Source organism: Typopeltis vanoorti, chromosome 19 (assembly GCF_054136105.1).
Source record: "Typopeltis vanoorti isolate ZY-2024b chromosome 19, IOZ_Tvanoo_1.0, whole genome shotgun sequence".
In the NCBI taxonomy this organism is placed as follows: Eukaryota; Metazoa; Arthropoda; class Arachnida; order Uropygi; family Thelyphonidae; genus Typopeltis; species Typopeltis vanoorti.
In genome coordinates, this window is record NC_143567.1 from 29,535,258 (window position 1) to 29,558,853 (window position 23,596).

Sequence of the window (23,596 nt, forward strand, 5' to 3'; positions counted from 1 at the left end):
TATTTCTCCATATTTGAGCATTTCTGGTTTAATATTATTTACTCCAGTTATCTTTCCACATTTTAGATTTTTAATGGCTTTTTTCTACTTCAGGTATTGATGTGTATTCCTGACTGCATTCCTTTAAGTGTAGTTACTCCCAACATCTAAAATATCTTTAACTTCAGTTTTCATGTCACATTTATCATCTTTCTTTCATTTCTAAGTTTTTTCAATAGCCTGCAGAATATTTTATCACTTTCCTGATATTTATTTTTTATGGTCTTACCAAATCTTCCTATGACTTTTGTTTAGCAAGTTTTACACAGTGTGTGTGTGTGTGTGTGTGTGTGTATATATATATATATATATATATATAATGCTCTTCAAAAGACATGCCCAACCAACAAGCCATGTGATAGGTTTAATCTCAATTAGGCATGAATGTTCATGAATGCCTTTAAGACAGTAGACAAATTCCACTGCCCGGCCCAGGACTACCATCCTGCTCACTGGAAACATGAAATGTCTTGGGATTAGTCTAGTCACAAAGTTTCTTTGCATGCCAAAGTTGTTTGCTCACACTTAGGTAAGTGATAAAAATAAGAACTTAGTTTCTGGATTATTTAGGCCCTTTTCCCACCCACAGTGGGAAATGTAAAAATGTAAGAAAGCAAAGAATACTTTGCTTTCTTACATTTTTCTCTGTATTTTTGGTTCTTTTTTTCAATCTCTTTTACTTTTTTTTTTCTCGAAGTGAATCAAAGTTGAGCAGCTTTCAGAGGTGAACTTTAGAGCTGCTCAACTTTGATTCACTTTAAAATTTCTTACACATTCTTCTTTTCAACATAATTCAATTTTATCCTGCTCAACACTAAATGCAAGTTTCAAATATTTGGTTTTGACATAATGATGGATTCATAATATCCAATCATATAACCATTTATATTGCAAAATTGAAGTGTTATAGGAAATTGGTTTCAATATAGGTATTCACACTGAGCTAAAAAGAAGCCTATCCCCCCCCCCCCCCCCCCCGTTGTTACATATGATATGCTTAAGCATACTGAATATGACTTTTACAATTTTTTTTAACACAAGTCTCTTTCTTTCTACTATCAACAAAAATCTACTTATTTTTGCTGTGGGGTGCTTAAAGATCAAAGCTGTATAACTGAGAGGAGACCTCCACATAAAGGAATGCAGAGAACCGATCAGGGCTTCTAACCCAATGTCCAGTCCTCACCTTCTCGTGGTGCACCCTGTTTGGACATCATCAAATTCCTGCCATGTACCCTCAAGGGGTTTACAGGATATGATAGTACTACATGAAAAATTTACATCATTACTAACTTCCTATCTATAATTTTCCTCCAAATCAATCTGTTACTTGTCAAGACTCCAACATTATCAGATCTTATATTTCTATGGTCTAAGGCACTTTGTACCGTATCAATCCACCTATATCTTGGTCTTCCTCTGGATCTTTTTCCTGCCAACCTGGCAGAGAACACTTGTTTTTGCTAATCTTTGTCACCCATTCTGTTTAAGTGACCATACCACCTGAGATTAGCTCTGCTAATGCATTCCTGGTTGCTGGAAATGTCAAGTTCTTTCCTAATATCCTCATTTTTAATATGATATTGCCATTGATGCCATCTGTTCATGCCCTAATCTTTCTCAGGACTCTCATATCTGTGGTCTCTAGTCTTTGGTCAAGTGTTTTACTTTTGACCCTGCTCTCAGATCCATGTTAAAACTGGTTTGAATACTGTCTTGTATACAGCTAATTTAGTGTTCCGACTAATTTCTCTCTTATTCCATATGAATTTATTCAATTGACTTCTCACCATACCAGCTTTGTTGATTCTGTTGTCTATTTCTATATTTAATTTACTATCTTCACTAAAAATCGTGCTTAAGTAGCTGAAATGTTTTACTTGTTCCACAGGTTCTCCGTTCACAATGCAGTTGACATTTTCAACGATTCTACCTATTTTCATTGTCTTTGTCTTTTTATTGCTGACCTTCATACCATATCTATTACAACAGTTATTCAATTTAGTCAGAGAATCTTGCAGACTTGTAGCAGATTTATTTAGAAGTATAACATCATCCGCATAAAGCAAAGAGCTGACATTAACGTCTCCAATTTTGATATCATGTTTAATACCACTTTCCTTCATAATGTGATCCATATAGATAATGAATAACAGAGGGGATAATGTACATCCTTGTCTCACACCAGATTTAACATTAAACCATCTTCCTGTACTTCCTTCAATTCTAACTGCTGACTTACAACTCAAATAAAGACTAAGTATTGCTTGATATAATGACCCATTGACACCATATAACTGAAGCGTATTGAATAGCTTCTCTCTTGGCACCTTGTCATATGCCTTTTCCAAATAGACAAAACTTAAATACAGATCTTTGTTATGTTCCCACGCTTTCTCGACTATTTGTCGTAAAGTGAAGATCTGATAATGACAGCCTCTATTTGGCCTGAATCCAGCTTGTTCTTCACTCAGCTTTTCTTCCACAATTCTTCTCAACCGTTTCTCAAGTACACTTGCATAGATCTTGCAAGGAACACTCAGTAGGGAAATACCTCTGTAATTCTCACATTCAGTTTTATTTCCCTATTTATATATGGGTACTATGATAGCTCTACTCCAATCATCGGGAATTCGTCCCTCTGTCCAGGTTTTCTGAACTATGCAGTGCAGCCACTGTAAGACTTTTAGACCACCATACTTCAACATTTCTGATCAAATATCATCTACTCCTGCTGTCTTTCCACATTTCAAGCCTTTGATGCCTTTTTCTACTTCAAGTATGAATATGTATTCCTGACTGCATGCCTGGTCAGTGTTTTTTACCACTGTGCTGTCATCGCTGCTTGTTTCATTTAGCAGTTTTTCAAAGTAATTACTCAATACTTCAAGGATATCTTTTTCTCCCGTTTTCATGTCACCTTTATCATCTTTAACTTCTTTTACAGCACTCTTTCCTCCATTCCTAAGCTTCTTCAACAACCTCCAGAATATTTTGCCACGTTGATATTTATTTTCTATATTCTTGCCAAATTCCTACTATGACATTTGTTTGGCTAGTTTTACACAGTGTTTAGCATTCTTGCATTTGTCTCTGTATTCTCTAAGAGCACAGGCTGACTTATTTGCCAAGAACTTTTGATATGCTTTCTTCTTTTCCTTCACTGCCTATTTAAATTCCTGTGTCCACCAGGGAGTTCTAATTTTTCTATCCTTGCAGACAACTTCACCACATGCCCCTACCTTAATCAGTCAGGGCTTTCTTCAAGGCTTGCCACTGAATCTCCAAGGTTTGATTCCTGTTCTCAAACTCTTTCATTTTTTCTTCAATAATCTTTGTGTATTTTAGTCTACAGTTCACATCTGAGAGCTGCTCAACTTTTATTTGCTTTAAAACTTTCTTACATGTTATTATTTTCAATATGAAATTCAATTTTATCCTGCCCAAGACTAAATAGTGATCACTTCCAATTTCAAATCCTCTGTACACTCTGGTGTCCTGCACCAGGGAGAAAACATCACTATCAACAATAACATAGTCAATGAGACTTTTCTTATTCCTTGCCTCTTATGTGATTTTGTGCACATTTTTATGTTGGAACATGGTGTTAGTAATAACCAGTCCATGTCCTGAGCAAAAATCCAACAGGTATTTGCCATTATTATTAGCTTTGCTCTTTTCTCCAAATTTTCCCAAAATATTTTTGTATGTCTCACAATCATTTCCTACTCTGCTATTTAGATCCCCAACAAGGACCAACTTTTCCTTTTTCATTGTGTCAGTTGCTTTTTCTAAAGCCTCAAAAAATTCCTCCACAGAAGTGGAGGAATTTTTTGATATATGGCTTTAGAAATACTATGGCTACTCCTTCTTTTCCTTGATTGTCATTGCCTGAATATAACATTTTGTATTTATTGCTCAGAAAGATCTCACCAGTTTTGGCCTTTTTTGTTTCAGTCACCCCTATTATGTCGATCTGGTACTTATCTAATTCCTCAGCTAGCTCCATTTCTTTGCCATTCAGACTTCTTATGTTGATAGTACCGATCTTTAACTCTGGTGATGTTGAGTTGGGGTTTGTTTTCAGATTTGTTCCAGTAGCTGACTTTTCGCTGTTCGCCCTGATTCCCTGGCGAAAACAACGGGGGCCTTGTTTAACCGGGCGACGCCCCAGCCAACATGAAATTTTGTCATGTTGTACCATCATTTTTTATTTTGGTTTAACCAATAAGAATACAATTTGGTCGGCTAAATCCCAAATTGCCAGCCCATCCTCGTTCGTTCAGTATCCAAGTAGATACCCAACAGGGTGCACCACGAGAAGGTGAGGATTGGACATTAGGTCAGAAGCCCTGGTTGGTTCTCCGCATTCCTTTAAAGGCTATGTGGAGGTCTTCTCTCAGTTATACAGTTTTGACCCTTAAGCACCCCACACCCTGTTTGGTATCTACCTGAATACTGAATGAACGAGGATGGACTGGCAATTTGGGATTTAGCTGACCAAATTGTATTCTTATTAGCTTAAATCAAAATATAAAATGATGGTACAACATGAGAGAATTTCATGCCGACTGTGGTGTCACCCATTTAAACAAGGCCTCCATTGTTTTTGCCAGGGAACCAGGGTGAACAGCAAAAAGTCAGCTACTGAAACAAATCCTAAAACACACCCCAACTCATCACCAGAGTTTAAGATCGATACTATCAACATAAGAAGCCTGATTGGCAAAGAAATAGAGCTAGCTGAGGAATTGGATAAGTACCAGATTGACATAATAGGGGTGACTGAAACAAAAAAGACAAAAAAAATGGTGAGATTTCTCTGAGCAATAAATACAAAATGTTATATTCAAGCAATGACAATCAGGGAAATGAAGGTGTAGTATTGAACACAAAATGAGGCTAATCTTCTTGAAAGGCAAGCAATATCAAGTAGAGTGATGTAGGGAACTGGACAATGAGACTTATTTGTGCCTATGGTCCCAAAGAATGTTCTAATAAGGTAGAAGTGGATGAATTTCTTGAGGCTTTAGAGAAAGTGACTGACACAATGAAAAAGGAAAAGTTGGTCCTTATTGGGGATCTAATTAGCAGAGTAGGAAATGATTGTCAGACATACAAAAATATTTTGGGAAAATTTGGAGAAAAGAGCAAAGCTAATAATAATGGCAAATACCTGTTGGATTTCTGCTCAGGACATGGACTGGTTATTACTTACACAATGCTCCAACATAAAAATGTGCACAAATTCACATGGAGAGAAGAGGCAAGGAATAAGAAAAGTCTCATTGACTATGTTATTGTTAATAGTGATGTTTTCTCCCTGGTACAGGCCACTAGAGTGTACAGAGGATTTGAAATTAGAAGTGATCACAATTTAGTCTTGAGCAGGATAAAATTGAATTTCATGCTGAAAAGAAAAACATGTAAGAAAGTTTTAAAGTGAATAAAAGTTGAGCAGCTCTCAAATATAAAATGTAGACTAAAATACACAAACATTATTGAAGAAAAAAATTAAAGAGTTTGAGAATAGCAACCAAACCTTGGAGATTCAGTGGCAAATCCTGAAGAAACCATTGATTAATTCAGCCAGAGAGACTGAATGTGGTGAGGTTGTCTGCAAGGATAGAAAAATCAGAACTCCATGGTGGACACAGGAAGTTAAAGATGCAGTGAAGGAAAAGAAGAAAGCATATCAAAAGTTCCTGGCAAATAAGTCAGCTTGTGCTCTTAGAGAATACAGAGACAAATGTAAAAAAGCAAAACACTTTGTAGAACTAACTAAACAAAAGTCATGGGAAGGGCGTTGGTAAAAACATAGAAAATAAATATCAAGGTGGCAAGATATTCTGGAGGTTATTGAAGAAGCTCAGAAATGGAGGAAAGAGTGCTATTAAAGGAATTAGAGATGATAAAGGTGACATGAAAACTGGAGAAAAAGATATCCTTGAAGTATAGAATAATTACTTTGAAGAATTGCTAAATGAAACAAGCAGTAATGACAGCACAGTAGTAAAATACACTCAACAGACATGCAATCAGAATACATATCCATACTTTAAGTAGAAAAAACCCTGAAATGTGGAAAGGCAGTGGGAGTAGATGACATTCGACTAGAAATGCTCAAATATGGAGGTAGAAAAGGGGGTATAAAAGTCTTCTGAACTATGCAATCTCACTGCATTGTTCAGAAGGCCGAATTCCAGATGACTGGAGTAGAGCTCTCATAGTAGCCATATATAAAAAGGTAAATAAAACAATGTGAGAATTACTGAGGTATTTCCTTAATGAGTGTTCCTGGTAAGATTTATGCAAGTACACTTGAGAAATGGTTGAGAAGGATTGTGGAAGGGAAGCATGGTGAAGAACAAACTGGATTCAAGCCAAATAGAGGCTGTCATTATCAGATTTTCACTTTACGACAAATAGTTGAGAAATCGTGGGAATATAACAAAGGTCTCTATTTAAGTTTTGTAGATCTGGAAAAGACATATGACAAGGTGCCAAGAGAAAAGTTATTCAAATCACTAAAGTTGTATGGTGTTAATGGAGCATTATATCAAAGAATACTTAGTCTTTATTTGAGTCGTAAATCAGCATTTAGAATTGAAGGAACTACAGGAAGATGGTTTTATCTTAAATCTGGTAGACAAGGATGTACATTATCCCCTCTGTTATTTATTATCTATATGGATCACATTATGAAGGAAAATGGTATTAAACCTGATATCAAAATTGGAGATGTTAAGCTCAGCTCTTTACTTTATGCGGATGATGTTATACTTCTAAATAAATCCAGTACAAGTCGGAAAGATTCCCTGACTAAATTGAATAACTGTTGTAATAGATTTGGTTTGGAGGTCAGCAATAACAAGACAAAGACGATGAAAATAGGCAGAAGCATTGAAAATATCAACTGCATTTTGAATGGAAAACCTATAGAAAAAGTAAAACATTTCAGCTACTTAGGCACGATTTTAGTGAAGATGGTAAATTAAATATGGAAATAGACAACAGAATCAACAAATCTGGTATAGTAGGAAGTCAACTGAATAAATTTATATGGAATAAGAGAGAAATTAGTCAAAACACTAAATTAGTATACATGACAGTATTCAAACCAATTTTAATTTATGGATCTGAGAGCTACGTTAGAAATAAAGCACTTGACCAAAGACTAGAGACCACAGATATGGTCCTGAGAAAGATTAGAGGGGTGAACAGATGGCATCAGTGGCAATGTCATATTAAAAACAAGGATATTAGGAAATAACTTCACATTATTAGCATCCAGGAATGTGTTAGCAGAGCTAATCTCAGATAAAATAGTCTTTAAATAGTGACTATTTCACAGAATGGGAGAAGAAAGATTAGCAAAACAAGTTTTCTCTGCCAGGTTGGCAGGAAAAAGATCCAGAAGAAGACCAAGATAAAGATGGACTGACACAGTAAAAAGTTCCTTAGAAGATAGAAATATAAGATCTGATAATGTTGGAGTCTTGACAAGTAACAGATTGATTTGGGGGAAAATTGTACATAGGAAGTTGGTAATGATGTAAGTTTTTCATGTAGTACTATCATATCCTGTACATCTCTTGATGGTACATAATAGGAATTTGATGATGATATTTTTGCAGGCGTAGACTTCTATGGCTAATTGGTTCAAAAGACATATTTCGGTGATTACACCACATTTTTTATTGTTCAGTTATATAACATATTGAAATAATAGTTCCCGACAAGTTTCGTAAATAGTATAACTTAAAGTTTAAACAAGAGAAATTAATAAATACAAATCATAACCGTCTGGCTATTCATAAACTCAAATAACAGAATGCAGATATAAAATGTTATTGACGTTGAACAACATTGGACGATGTCACGTGTTTTTGTTCTCGTTCATACAGTCTGAGCTCAGATTGAGGTAGATTTTTTATTAGAGCTGACCACACTTGATGGAGAATTAAACCTTGATTCTTATTGCATCGGGTTGGGTTTTTCAGCATATTAGCAGCTTCTTTAAATTTTCTTATGTAGTAGTAGTTTTCTATGTATGACATCGTCGTTTTTTGCCAGAGTACATCGTGTCCAGTGGAAGTAGTATGGAAAGCAAGACCCGTTTTTTGTTCTCTTTTGCATTACGTCTTTTTGTTCAGCCATGTGTATTTCTCCAGATCTTCCTGTCTGTCCTACGTAGCAAATCCCGCAAGAGCAATGGATTTTGTAGACTCCTGGTTTTTTAAGAGGATGATGGGGTGGTTTTGGTGGATGTAGGAATCTTGAGATTTTTTCCATAGGAAGGAAGGCTACTTTTACGTTGTGTTTGTTCATTAATTTGGCTAGCTTATCTGTAACATTTTTGTAATCCTGTTTTATTGTATTGTTAGTTGGAGGCATTTTAAGGATTCTCTTGATGGTTTTTGTTTCATACCCATTCTGTTGGAGGATTTGTGTTAAGTATTTTAGTTCTTCATTACATCTTTCTTGTGTGCTGGAGATATTGAATGCTCTGTCTCGAAGAGTTTTAATTAAGCTTATTTTTTGTGAAGGATTGCGGTATGAGGCTGCATTTAGAAATCTTCCTGTGTTGATTGGCTTCCTATATACTGAGAAGGAGAATTTATTTTCTTCATTAACTTCTAATAGAATATCTAGAAAAGGAAGTTTTTTATTTTCTTCTTGTTCTAAAGTGAATTTTATGGTGTTGTGCAAATTGTTGAGATAATCTTTAAAATTGATAAGTTCATCTGTTGTTCCATTCCATATGATGGTATTTTTGCTGTGTTCGTTAGAGTTTTTACTACTACTGGCCATCTTTTAACTTTTCATTTTATGCAAAATTCAGTTATAGTCAAAAAAAAAAAAAAAAAGAGTTGTAATAGTGCACTCATTCTTGCTTCTGATAATGATGATAATCATTCATGTATAATGAGAACTAGCAAGTTGGGTGTTGTGTTCGTGTAGCAATCTAGGCATTAGAGGAAAAATTCCCTTAATGCTAGATTTGTGTGGAATTTCCCATTTTTATTACTGTAATTTTTTTTCCCTTTTTTTTTTTAATTTTTATTATTTTATTATTTAGTTTTTTTTCTCTATTACTCAAACTAGTGTTATTCTGAAGCAGCTGAAATAGATGTAAATCACAATAATATATGAAAATCATAACAGGAAATTTAATGCCACTGTGGTAAATACTGAGGGCTATCGAACTGTGTTCATACAGAAATAATGAAGAAAATATATTATTGTTATAAAAAAATACTAAAAATGAATCGAGGTCTTCATAATTCCCAGTAAAGTGTACTTAAGAAATAGTATTCTGAATGTCAGACTAATACTTAATCGTATTTATTTATATATTTTAGTGTAATTTAATAATGCCATTTGGAAAGGCTAAATTCCAACTTTTGTGGCTTGGATATAAATAATTCTAAAATACACTCTTTTTACTCTGCAGGAAAAAACAGAATATGAAAAGAAATTAAGTATAAAACATACAGAAAATGTGGGATAATAGTTCTTTGAAGGTTCAGAAAGACTAAATTAAACATAAAGGGAGGGGGGGGGGGTATGTTTTTTTACATATATGGAGTACTTTTTGTTTATTTTTGTTTAGGATTTTTCCTGCTTCCTTTCATAAAATGTAGACTGCATTCTTGGTTTCTTCCTCTTAGAATTCCCTGTTCATGGAATCTCGAGGTTACTTGATAGTCAGTGCTAGATAGCAAGGAAATCTCCATATATATGACCCTTTAAGGAATACAGAGAACTAACCAGGACTTCTGATTTAAATTCTCATTTTCACGTTGTGTATCTGGTTAGTGGGTATCCATTGAATGCTGACAATCTGGGACTTAGCCAACCAAACAATGATACAGCATGATGAAATGTCAGCTGTGAGAATAAACTCAGTGTTAGCAGAAATGTAGGCACCACCAGTATAAAAAGTATCAATGGGAAAAGAAAAACTGACAGAAGAATTAGTGAACTATCATGTGAATAATTGGTACTACTGGCATTAAATAATAAATGTAGGATGTTATATAAGGGCCATAGTGATCAAGGATAGGAAAGAGTAATAATAGCATTCAATACCAAACATCATAAAGATATAAACATCTTGATTGGCAAGTAATTTCAAGTAGAATTATCTGGAAAAATTTTTAAATGAGGAATTGGGCAGTGAAACTTATTTGTGCCTATGGTCTCCCCCCCCCCCCCCTCAAAAAAATCTTTCTAAGGAAGGAGTGGAGGAATTTACTGAGTTATTAGAGAAGGCAGCTAACAAAAAGACATTGAAAAGTTAAGGTTATGTTGAAAAAAGGAGATAGAGATGACTAGAAATTACAAAGGAATTGCAAACAATATCTACTCTCAGAAGAACAAAATGGTTTTGGACATGGAACATCCTATATAGATAATGTCTTAAAACAATTTTTGAAAAAAAAAAAAGATGAAAATTTAATTTGGAGATGCATTTAGCCTTTATAGATTAGGAGAAAGTGTTTAATAAACTACATAGAGAAAATTTATAAAGTATAATGAAAAATCAAGGATATTCATTACATTTAATATAAGCTGTACAAAGTATAAAAATACAAAAATAAAGTTAGTTAGGTAGTAAATTAAACAGAAGAGATTCAAATTAATCAAGGCATAAGGTGGATGAATATATATATTGATCAAATTAGAAAAAATGTGGAAATCGACAATAAAACAAGGGTATCCAGTTAACCAGAACTGTTTATAAATTAAATAAAATAAACCAACATAAATTACACAGAAGAAAACAAAAATCATGGTAAGTCTGATGGTAAGGTTTATACGTAAGGCTATTCATAACCATAATTTTTAAAGAAATTACAACATACTCATTAACTAAAATAAATTTAATTAATATTCCGATTTGATTTTGCCAATATTTTGGCAAAATCAAATTGGAATAATGGTGCTGCCCTTAAACTAGTGTATGGCTACACTATGTAGATAATGTGTTTGCTATTTGGCTACATGGTTCAGACATATTACATATATTTTTAGTGCATTTAAACAGCCAACGTCCAAAAATTCACTTCACAATATCAAATAATTACCTTCCTAGATACCCACCCATCCACCTTCCAAATGTTCATTATCTCCATCACAGCCCAACAGTGGTATCCTAAAAACACAAGACCAGGATTATCCGTTCCACATTGCTTTTTCCTGAACTTGCCTATCGTCACTGTACATTTTTTAGCCCATGGCTATAACCCCAAAAATATAGATTAAATACTAAACACCAGATTGGAGAGGGATTTGTTGACATCCACTCCAGAGAACATAAAAAATACATTCACTATTATGATGAGAGTACACTCAACAAACCATGTAGTGCTCCAGCATCACAAGCTTCAAGATTGTTTACAATCACTACCTTAAACACCAATCTTTACCATCCTTGAATGGAATGATCTTCAATGTCACTAAAACATAATCGTGCCTTTTTTCTTGCAAATAGGATCTCAACACCTATCCCTTATTAGTAATACATAAATCTTTAGACAGGATCAGATCTCTCCTTGGATTGACATTTACTTCCAGCCTCTCCATGCATGAACACATTAGTTGCTTCCTCAGCCTCTATAAAAGCTAGGGATTCTTTTCCACTCAGGGTGCTACCCATCCAGCCACTAACTATAAGAAATCAAAAATCTGCCCATCCTTAGAATACTGTTGACATGTTTGGTTAGTGCACATAAACCTCACTAAAAATTATTGAAACTCTCCAGGAGAGAGCAATTTGGTTCATAGACTGACACACCATTTCAACTCTGTCTTTTCTGCAGGTACTTCCATTGTCATTATTCCACTTTCTGTTAGGCTTGTTAAAACTAGAGCAGCAGCTGTTCAACATCCCTTTTCAGTACAAACATACCAGAGTTTTATTCCATCTACCTCTGTATGTTTCTTCTCTACCAACACTCGTCTACCCCAGGTACAGCAGTGTTGTGCTGTAGGTTTTTGTCTCGTACGTATTGGATTGATATTTAAAAATGCAACCAGCAACTACCCTTGGCTGATGGAAAAATATCCATCCACTCATCCCTAACACTCAGTATGCACCACCAGATAAATTACTAGTTTGCACCCAACTGTTATATCCTTGAATTTATGCAGACTTATTGCTTATAAACTACTGATGAAATCTTACATTTGGGCTGCCATAATATTCTGTACATCCCTTGAAAGTATATGCCTGGAAGCAGTGATGATATTCAGAACTTTGCTCTATGATAGTTTCATATATAAAATGTTATGATGATTTTTACTTATTTGCATTTTTTTTTTTTTTTTGATTAATTTTTAATCATAAAATTGGGGTGTGTTTTTATTTACAGTGTTGGCTGAAGATGCAATTCGTGCAGCCTTGAAGGATTATAAAGTAAAACAAGATCATGAAGTGAAAATTAGTACATCCCCTTCAAAGAAAGATTAGCTTAATATAGAGAAATATTCAAAAAGAATGTGCTTTGTGTTATTTAAAGTTGTAATTATTTTGTAAATTTCCTTAAATGCTACTGGATAATGCAACACTGAAATAATGATTAATATGTATATATATATATACATATATTAGTAAATACCCTTGCTATTGTAGGAAATGTTCTTATATTAAAAAATGTATCCTAGTAATAGTGGTCTTGGTAATTTTGTGGTACAGTATTTGTTGTAGGAAATGTTCTTATATTAAAAAATGTATCCTAGTACTTGTGGTCTTGGTAATTTTGTGGTACAGTATTTGTTTGAAGGCTGCTTAGAACCAGTTGAGTTGACTCTCATCATAGCAAACTTGTATGGACTGTAGGAAGAGTTTATTATATTGGATAGTTTGCTATAATGAATTTCTTTCAGCATAGCATTATATCTATGGGGGACTTAAGCATTACTTCTCAGTAGTTGTTATACTACTGAGCATAGCATCAACTGTAATTCTTTTTTAGAATAACTATTTTATCTTTACTTTAATATAAGCGTGATTGTTATGATTAATTCTATCTCTAGTCTGCTTATATCTGTCAATTTGTGCATGAATTCTCTGGTTGGTTTGCTGCTTCAAAGGGAGGGGGGATATTTTTCCAACCAAATAATCTCTACTTGATTGAGCATGGAGATTCCTGATACCTAGTTATCAGTAGCTTTATGAGTTCAGCATTTTCACAAACTGTGAACTATTCCATGACATTACAATAAGTAATTCCACAGCAATAAGGTAACATCCAGCTTTAACATCATTTAAGTACTTTTCCCATTTCATTATTTTTTTATTATATTTTAATCAGAATTTCTATATCATTTCACTTGTGAATGTTAACATATGAAACCATTAATAATATATTTACATATTTGAAGTTTAATGTGTCATTACTAATCTTGGACATCTTTAGTAGTCTGTTTGATTTCACACTGAAATTTTCTAAATTCTTAATCAAAAGTGATAATGATGATCATCTTTGAATTTTTGTGTTTTAATTTGCAACACAAAGAAATTAAGATATTCAATTATTTAGCTAGTTTATAACCAGCATCTTCAGAACACTGTTTATTACAATACTCAGAATGGTTTAAAATTGTAATGGACAACACAAAGAAATAATTTGGCACCATCCATTGTTGGATAAAGAGAAGTCTTATGATTAATTTGGTCTTAAAATAGCTGTAATGTTTCATAGCTGACTTCAGAAACCAACTTGTAATGACTTTTGTATGGCTCTATGGTTGTGATTATCCCACCAGAGCATGATCTGCTAGTCCCAACTTGCCATATATTTACATATTTGAAGTTTAATGTATTATTATTATTGTTCCGGGAAACTCCAAGGAGTCGACAGACTCATCAAGGGAGGCCCTAACATCATGTCAAGAACAACTATTCAACATTCACACAGTATCTATCATACCTTGCCTTGAACTCATTCACGGTCGTAGCACCCACAACAGACTCTGGAAGCTTATTCCACTCATTTACCACTCTCCAAGTAAAGAACCTAGCTCTAACACCCTTGTTAACCACGCTCTTGCCCAGCTTCCATGCATGGCCCCTAGTCCTCCCACCACCAGTCATATTTTTAAAAATATCTTCTGGATCAATCCTATAAAAACCCTTCAGTAATTTGAATGTCTCAATCATATCACCCCTCCTTCGCCTATCGTCCAATTTCTGCAACCCACAAATCTTCAACCTATTCTCATAAGGTTCATTCCACAGACCTGCTATCATCTTGGTCACTCGTCTCTGTACCCTCTCCACTTCCTCCCCATCACGAAGAAACCCTGGTGCCCATAGCTGGGCACAGAAGTCCAGATGGGGTCTTATCAAGGCTCGATACAGAGGAACAACAACTTGTTCATCTCTGCATGTTAAAGTATTTTTCAGAAGCCAAGTGATTTGGTGAGCTGTTTTAGTTACTTTTGCAATGTGCCCCCTAAACTTCAACTCCCTATCCACCAACACTCCCAAATCCCTGGCCTCATCAATCTCCTGGAGTATGATTCCACCAATGCGATATACTGTTGCTATTCTTTTCACCTCAAAGTGCATAACCTTACACTTTGCCACATTAAATTGACATCCATTTTTCCTAGCCCAGTCCTCCAAACTATCCAAATCATCCTGTAAAATTTTGACATCTTGTGCACTCACAATTGCTCTACCCAACTTTGCATCATCAGCAAACAAGTGAACACTTCCCCTCAGATCCTTTCCAATATCATTGATGAACAAATTGAAAAGCAGTGGTCCAAGAACAGAGCCCTGTGGCACTCCACTAGTCACAAGACGTCTTTTAGAGTCCACTCCTGAATAAACCACTCTTTGATATCTCTCCTTCAACCACTCTCTTATCCATATCACCAACCCTATATCTATACCCATCTGCTCCAGTTTACTGATTAGGGTTCCATGTGGTATCCTATCAAAGGCCTTGGCAAGGTCCAGTAGTATCACTGTAAACCCATTACCCCTATCCAGTTCAGCCGTCACTGTGTTATAAAACGTGAGCAAGTTACTGAGGCATGATCTACCCTTCACAAAACCATGTTGTCCCCCATACAATATCCCATTTTCATCTATCCAATCCTGTATTCTTTTCTTGACTAATTTCTCTAAGACCTTGACAATGATTCCTGATATGCTAATCGGTCGGTAATTTACAACAGCAGTCTTGGAACCACCTTTATGCAGTGGAACTATTTTCCCCTCTTTCCACCCACTCGGGACCAACCCAGACACGAGACTCAAATTAAACAAAATGGTCAAGGGCACTGACAATTCATTAGCTGCTTCTCGTACAACACGAGCTGGTATACCATCCAATTCCACAGATGTATTGACATTGAGGTTATGCAATAGACTACTCACCTCCACTTCATTAACCACAATTCCCGTATAATCTACTGGTTTATTCGTTTCTGCAATGTCACCACCTGGATGATATACTTTTGCAAAGTGCTCACTCAGTAACTCAACTATCTCAACTGATTCAGTTACCTCCCTACCATCGGCATTCTTTAAAATCAATCTGCCATGTACATTTTTCCTTTTACTTGCTACATATCTAAAAAACTGTTTAGGATTCTCTTTAGCCTGCATGGCCAATGTTCTTTCGTAATCCTTTTTTGCTTTTCTTACCACACTCGTCACCCTCCTGGCCTGCGCTTTATACCGTTCATGTGCCTGCCGGTCACCCTTCTCCTTAAATTCCCTCCATAGTTGTTTCTTTTTTTGCAACTCAAGCTTAATGGTGTTATTCATCCATTTAACCCCTACCTGATTTATTATTCGGACTCTAGGTATACAGTCAGCCATTGCTTCATGCAAGCACTTCTTAACTACCTCCCATGCACTATCAACTTCTAGTCCTTGCAGTTGTACATGCCATGGCACTGAACCAATCAAACTCCTAAGCTTGTCATACTTTCCAGCCCGATAATTCCACATGTACCCTGTCTTAATTGAAAATTCTACACCTTTAGCCACCTCCCAAGTTAAGACCCTATGATCACTCTCACCGATTGGTGGCAATGTGGTCATATTTGTTACAGCCAAATCCTCAGATGTAATTACTAGGTCAAGCACTCTCTGACCCCTGGTATTTTCCATTACATGCTGTCGCAGATAGTTATCCCTTAATAACCGCATAAAATCCAGTTCCTTCCTCCCATGTGTCCTCTCCTCACTCCAATCAATGCGACCATAGTAGAAATCTCCCATAATAATCACCCTCCTTCCGCCCATTTCTTCTATTTGCTTGTGCATACTGTCACCACCATCTTTTCCATCACCTGGTCTATAGCAGCACCCAATTGTATATTTAGTTCTGCTAGCCACAATCTCACACCAAATGGCCTCAAATGTGCTCTTTTCTCTATCCTGCAATTCAACTTCTATTCTCCTTGGCTGGAGCTCATCAGCTATCATCAACAATACTCCTCCCCCCATTTTATTCTCTCTGTCATTCCTGAACACACTATACCCATCACATTCAATCCCACTAGTTATATCATCTACAGTCAGCCATGTTTCACTAATACCTATAACCTGTGGTCTGGAAGTGCCAACCAATGCCAAAAACTCTTCCTTCTTGTTCCTAATACTCCTAGTATTATTGTACATGAATTTAAGACCCCCATTAGCCCCAACCCTACCTTGATGTCTTATATTAACTATTCCACTCAGATTTGTTGTCCTTATTTGCTCTGGCATATTATATTCATTCTTACATTCAACTGCCTCCATAAAGACTGTATCTCTACTCCCCCCCCCTAACAAATCTAGTTTCCCTGAATTTGCACATCCACTACATTCAGCAACACTTTCTCAAGTCTTCTTACACCGTAACCATTCAAATGCAAGCCATCCATCTTATATAGATCCTTTCGCCCATCAAACTCACTCCACACATCCACAAATTCCACACCACTCGTCATACATAACCCACGCATAAAGTCTATGCGTGGGTTATGTCCAAGATTAGTATCATTACTAATCTTGGACATCTTTAGTATAGTCTGACGTGCAATAATAAACAACTTATCACACAATACGGATTGATTAACCTATTATTGGAATGAATTCTCCTTCTGTTGACATGCTCAGAAGTGTCTCGTATCTGTGGGCATACTATAGTCTTTTTGATTTCACACTGAAAATTTCTAAATTCTTGATCAAAGTTATCATGATGATCATCTTTGAATTTTTATAGGATTTGAACTTTGAGCATTATAGGATTAAATGAATTATAATTGAGAGTAAGTCATTTATGTATAGGAGAAAGAAGGTTGGTGATAGAACATAGTGAGTGACTAGAGAGAAATCTAGTTACTCAACTACAGAGGGTTTCAGGTAGACCAAACAATGGCAATTTACTCAGCAGGCTTTGATGCTCAACACGCTCAAAAGCTCTAGAAATGTTAAGGGCAATAATACAAATTCCAAGCATAACTAGAAATTTCCATGTGTGTGTGTGTGGGTATTTCTACATCTGCCACAATAAGAATGAGTCATTCTTGTTCAAGCTTAGCTGATAGAAAGGCTTCAAAAATGCTCCTCTCTCCCTATCCTGCAGCTGGTCTTTCTTTCTCCTGTATATATATTTATCCGCTTCTTTTGGTAAACGATATATTTTCGTCATATATAAATGCCATTTCCATTTCTATATTCCTCGATCTTTTCATCATCATCAATCCTCATCAAATTCCTGCCATGTACCCTCAAGGGGTTTACAGGATATGATAGTACTACATGAAAAATTTACATCATTACTAACTTCCTATCTACAATTTTCCTCCAAATCAGTCTGTTACTTGTCAAGACTCCAACATTATCAGATCTTATATTTCTATGGTCTAAGGCACTTTGTACCGTATCAATCCACCTATATCTTGGTCTTCCTCTGGATCTTTTTCCTGCCAACCTGGCAGAGAACACTTGTTTTTGCTAATCTTTCCTCACCCATTCTGTTTAAGTGACCATACCACCTGAGATTAGCTCTGCTAATGCATTCCTGGTTGCTGGAAATGTCAAGTTCTTTCCTAATATCCTCATTTTTAATATGATATTGCCATTGATCCCATCTGTTCATGCCCTAATCTTTCTCAGGACTCTCATATCTGTGGTCTCTAGTCTTTGGTCAAGTGTTTTACTTTTGACCCAGCTCTCAGATCCATAAGTTAAAACTGGTTTGAATACTGTCTTGTATACAGCTAATTTAGTGTTCCGACTAATTTCTCTCTTATTCCATATGAATTTATTCAATTGACTTCCCACCATACCAGCTTTGTTGATTCTGTTGTCTATTTCTATGTTTAATTTACCATCTTCACTAAAAATCGTGCTTAAGTAGCTGAAATGTTTTACTTGTTCCACAGTTCTCCGTTCACAATGCAGTTGACATTTTCAACGATTCTACCTATTTTCATTGTCTTTGTCTTTTTATTGCTGACCTTCATACCATATCTATTACAATGGTTATTAAATTTAGTCAGAGAATCTTGCAGACTAGTAGCAGATATATTGATAAGTATAACATCGTCCACATAAAGCAAAGAGCTGACATTAACGTCTCCAATTTTGATATCATGTTTAATACGACTTTCCTTCATAATGTGATCCATATAGATAATGAATAACAGAGGGGATAATGTACATCCTTTTCTCACACCAGATTTAACATTAAACCATCTTCCCGTACTTCCTTCAATTCTAATTGCTAACTTACAACTCAAATGAAGACTAAGTATTGCTTGATATAATGCCCCATTGACACCATATAACTTTAGCGTATTGAATAGCTTCTCTCTTGGCACTTTGTCATATGCCTTTCAAATCGACAAACTTAAATACAGATCTTTGTTATATTCCCATGATTTCTCCACTATCTGTCGTAAAGTGAAGATCTGATCCTGACAGCCTCTATTTGACCTGATCCCAGCTTTTCTTCCACAATTCTTCTCAACTGTTTCTGAAGTATATTTGCATAAATCTTACCAGGAACACTCAGTAGGAACATACCTCTGTAATTCTCATATTCAATTTTATTTCCCTTTTTTTATATATGGGTACTATGAGAGGTCTACTCCAATCATCGGGAATTCGTCCCTCTGTCCAGGCATTCTGAACTATGCAGTACAGCCACTGTAAGACTTTTATACCACCATACTTCAGCATTTCTGGTCGAATATCTACTCCTGCTGCCTTTCCACATTTTAAGCCTTTGATGGCTTTTTCTACTTCAAGTATGTTATGTATTCCTGACTGCATGCCTGGTCAGTGTTTTTTATCACTGTGCTGTCATCACTGCTTGTTTCATTTAGCAGTTTTTCAAAAGTAATTACTCCATATTTCAAGGATATCTTTTTCTCCCATTTTCATGTCACCTTTATCATCTCTAACTCCTTTTACAGCACTCTTTCCTCCATTCCTAAGCTTCTTCAACAACCTCCAGAATATTTTGCCACCTTCTTGATATTTATTTTCTATATTCTTCCCAAAGTCCTCCCATGACTTTTAGTTTTACAGTGTTTAGCTTTCTTACAGTTGTCTCTGTATTCTCTAAGAGCACAAGCTGACTTATTTGCCAGTAACTTTTGATATACTTTCTTCTTTTCCTTCACTGCCTCTTTAACTTCCTGTGTCCACCAGGGTGTTCTGATTTTTCTATCCTTGCAGACAACTTCACCAAATGCCTCTCTAGCTGAATCAATCAGGGTTTTCGTCAAGGCTTGCCATTGAATTTCCAAGATTTGATTCCTGTTCTCAAGCTCTTTCATTTTTTCTTCAATAATCTTTGTGTATTTTAGTCTACAGTTCACATCTGAGAGTTGCTCAACTTTTATTCGCTTTAAAACTTTCTTACATGTTATTCTTTTCAATATGAAATTCAATTTTATCCTGTCAAGACTAAATAGTGATTACTTCCAATTTCAAATCCTCTGTACACGCTGGTGTCCTGCACCAGGGAGAAAACATCACTATCAACAATAACATAGTCAATGAGACTTTTCTTATTCCTAGCCTCTTCTCTCCATGTGAATTTGTGCACATTTTTATATTGGAACATGGTGTTAGTAATAACCAGTCCATGTCCTGAGCAGAAATCCAACAAATATTTGCCATTATTATTACCTTTGCTCTTTTCTTCAAATTTTGCCAATATATTTTTCTATGTCTAACATTCATTTTCTACTCTGCTATTTAGATCCCCAACAATGACCAACTTTTCCTTTTTCATTGTGTCAGTTGCTTTTTCTAAAGCCTCAAAAAATTCCTCCACTTCTACCTTAAAGAACCTTCTATGGGACCATAGACACAAATACATCTCATTGTCCAGTTCCTCATTGTTATGTTTGCCCACATTACTCTACTTGAGACTGCCTGCGATTCAAGAAGATTAGCCTCGTATTTTGTGTTGAATACTATGGCTACTCCTTCTTTTCCCTGATTGTCATTGCCTGAATATAACATTGTGTATTTATTGCTCAGAAAGATCTCACCAGTTTTTGTCTTTTTTGTTTCAGTCACGTCTATTATGTCGATCTGATACTTATCTAATTCCTCAGCTAGCTCCATTTCTTTGCCATTCAGGCTTCTTATGTTGATAGTACCGATCTTTAACTCTGGTGATGTTGAGTTGGGGTGTGTTTTCAGATTTCAGTTCCAGTAGCTGACTTTTTGCTGTTCGCCCTGGTTACCTGGCAAAAACAATGGGGGCCTTGTTTAACCAGGCAATGCCCCAGCAGCATGAAATCTTGTCATGTACTATGATTATGTATTTTGGTTTAACCAATAAGAATACATTTTGGTCAGCTAAATCCCAAATTGCCAGCCCATCCTCGTTCGTTCAGTATCCAGGTAGATACCGAACAGGGTGCACTACGAGAAGGTTAGGATTGGACATTAGGTCAGATGCCCCAGTCTGCCCTCCGCATTCCTTTAAAGGCTATGTGGAGGTCTCCTTACAGCTTTGACCCTTAAGCACCTCCGATCTTTTCACTTAAGTTATATCTAGCTCTCTTCTAATGTCTTTAATTTTTACATGGTCTAATTTTGTGCATCCCTTAATTTTTCTTAAAAATCTCATTTCAGCTCCTGTATTTTTACTTTGATCTTTCCATTCAAAATAGCCCATATTTCTGAAGCATATTATAATAGCATGGCAATTATTCATAAAATTTGTGTTTCTCTATTTTTTTTTCAGCATCCTTTAACTGTTCCACAGCTTTTCTGAAAGTTATTTTTTTCATTTTTATATTTTTGAGATGTGATTCAAATAATTAAGCTGTGTTACTTGTTCTGTAATATAATCTCAACCTTTAAATACCATGATTTTTAAGGAAATTACGCTGCAGACTAATATTAACTAAAATAAATTTCATTAATATTCCAATATTTTGGCAAAGTCAAATTTGTGTCATAAAATTTGTGTTTCTTCATTAACTGTTCCACAGCTTTTCTGAAAGTTATATGTGCACACAGCCACTATACTAAGTAATAAAGATGAAGCAGTTTAAACACCAAATTGGCAAATAGGTAACTTCAGGTCAGCTTTAACAGCACAATGCTGCAGCACCAAGATTTCCCTAAATATCTGGGTGTTACCCTGGATAGAACACTATCTTTCAAAAGACATCTGGATAATCTCTCTTTAAAGATCAGAACCCGTAATAACATCACACAAAAACTGTGTGATTCGACATGGGGTTTTTCTGCTATTACACTGCGATACTCCATGTTGGCCTTAGTCTACTCTGCAGCAGAATATTGTTCACCAGTATGGCTAAACAGTCTTCATATCGAGAAAATTGACACGCAAATAAATGCAGTGATGAGGACAATAACAGGTTGTGTCAAATCCACTCCCCTCTACTGGTTTCCAACTTTGAGCAATATTGCACCACCGAACCCTCGCAGACAAAATGCTCTGGTAAAAGAATACAAAAAAATAAACAGCATGTTGCCGATATGTGGAGGCCTCCCATATATATTAATATGAATCGCCTTAAATCCCGACAGCCTCCACTAATACTGGCTGAAGAACTAGTAAATAGCAATTTCAATGTTAACTTGAAATGGCAAGGAACTTGGAAAGAAAATCCCGACTGCCTCTACTAATACTGGCTCAAGAACTAGTAAATAGAAATTTGAATGTTAACTTGAAATGGCTAGAAACTTGGAAAGAAAAATCGCCACCAGACTTAACAAGTATATCCTTCCCAACCAAAATCCAAAAGGGATTGAGCTTCCACATCATCTATGGAAAAGCCTAAATAGGATATGCACAGGGCATGGTATCTGCACAGACAGCTTACACAAGTGGGAAAGATCACCTACACCCCAATTGCAACTGTGGGACCATAAACCAAACCATCCGGCACATTGTGGAGGACTGCAGCATAAGAACCTACCCTGGTGACCTGAGAGACTTTTTTGAGGCAGATCCTTCAGCCCTTGATTGGCTATCTGAACTTGACTTAAAATTTTAGACTTTTTTTTTTTAATTTGTATATGTGCATTACTTGTATCATTTTTATTATCTGCACAAATATGTATTTATATATTCTGATGTCATGTGTCTTTATTATGCCATACGCTAAATAAATAATTCTCTGGTTATAATTATCACTAATGAGAATTAACTGATTTAGTCAATTAATACTGTGGTAAACTTGAACTGCCAAATTGTTTTACATAACAGTAATTTTCATTGCATACAGTATCAATCCACCAGAGTGATCATCTCAACATAGTAAGAATTCTATACCAAGTATTTACCATCCAGCTGAAAGTTCTTGACAAAGTTTATCCTCATGTAATGTGTTTTGCAGTCTGTTTATACAGTGTTCTCTGAAAAGATTAGTAAAATTTAGTTAATTGCTGAGTCTATATTTTTTTTGTGTAAAGGTATTTTGTGTTTGAACTACAAAACATCAGTAGATTGTAAAATTTACTTGCTTCCAGGAGTTTTCAGTGAATTACAACTGTAGTGTAAATTGATTTTAAAAACAAACAAGTTTATTTCTTTCAGTTTTAACTAACTGTAGGTTTTAAGGAAATTACAATGTAGATTAATATTAACTAAAATAAATTTAATTAATACTTCCACTATTTCAGCAAAGTCAAATTACCATCACAAGGGAACACAGTACAATATGATATGTGCACACAGGCACTACACTAAGGCTGAAGCACCTCAATTGAAAGTAAGCCTGAAGTTCTAGTGTGCCCCCCCTCCCTTCCTCCAGCAGTAGAATGGGTATTCTTGGCTGTTGAGCTGAAGTATAGAGAATGAGAGCTTCTCAAATTTGGGACATCTTTATGCAGCCACTTTCTTTTGTTGAGGTTTGGATAGTTTCATAAGACAGAAGCAAATTCAAGGAATAGTCTTTTGTGTTCATATTTGTTGTGATAGAGTAGAATGACCTAGGTCTTCATCCTGGCATCTAACACCTATTTTACTAAGCTTTCCTCTCCCTTTCTATTTAGCTAACCATGCCACTTCAAATTAGCTCTACTTACACT

At 35.6% G+C, this 23,596-nt stretch overlaps 1 protein-coding gene across 1 annotated transcript in view; it reads left to right on the top strand.

Annotated features, from left to right (window-relative positions):
* Positions 1 to 12,788, top strand: part of IscU (Iron-sulfur cluster assembly enzyme) — a 76,999-nt gene extending 64,211 nt beyond the window's left edge. The window contains exon 5 of the mRNA XM_090408995.1: positions 12,420 to 12,788. Coding sequence (XP_090265121.1) covers positions 12,420 to 12,517 — 98 coding nt within the window. The 3' untranslated portion in view covers positions 12,518 to 12,788. The remainder of the gene's footprint in view (positions 1 to 12,419) is intronic.
* The last annotated feature ends 10,808 nt before the right edge of the window (positions 12,789 to 23,596 follow it).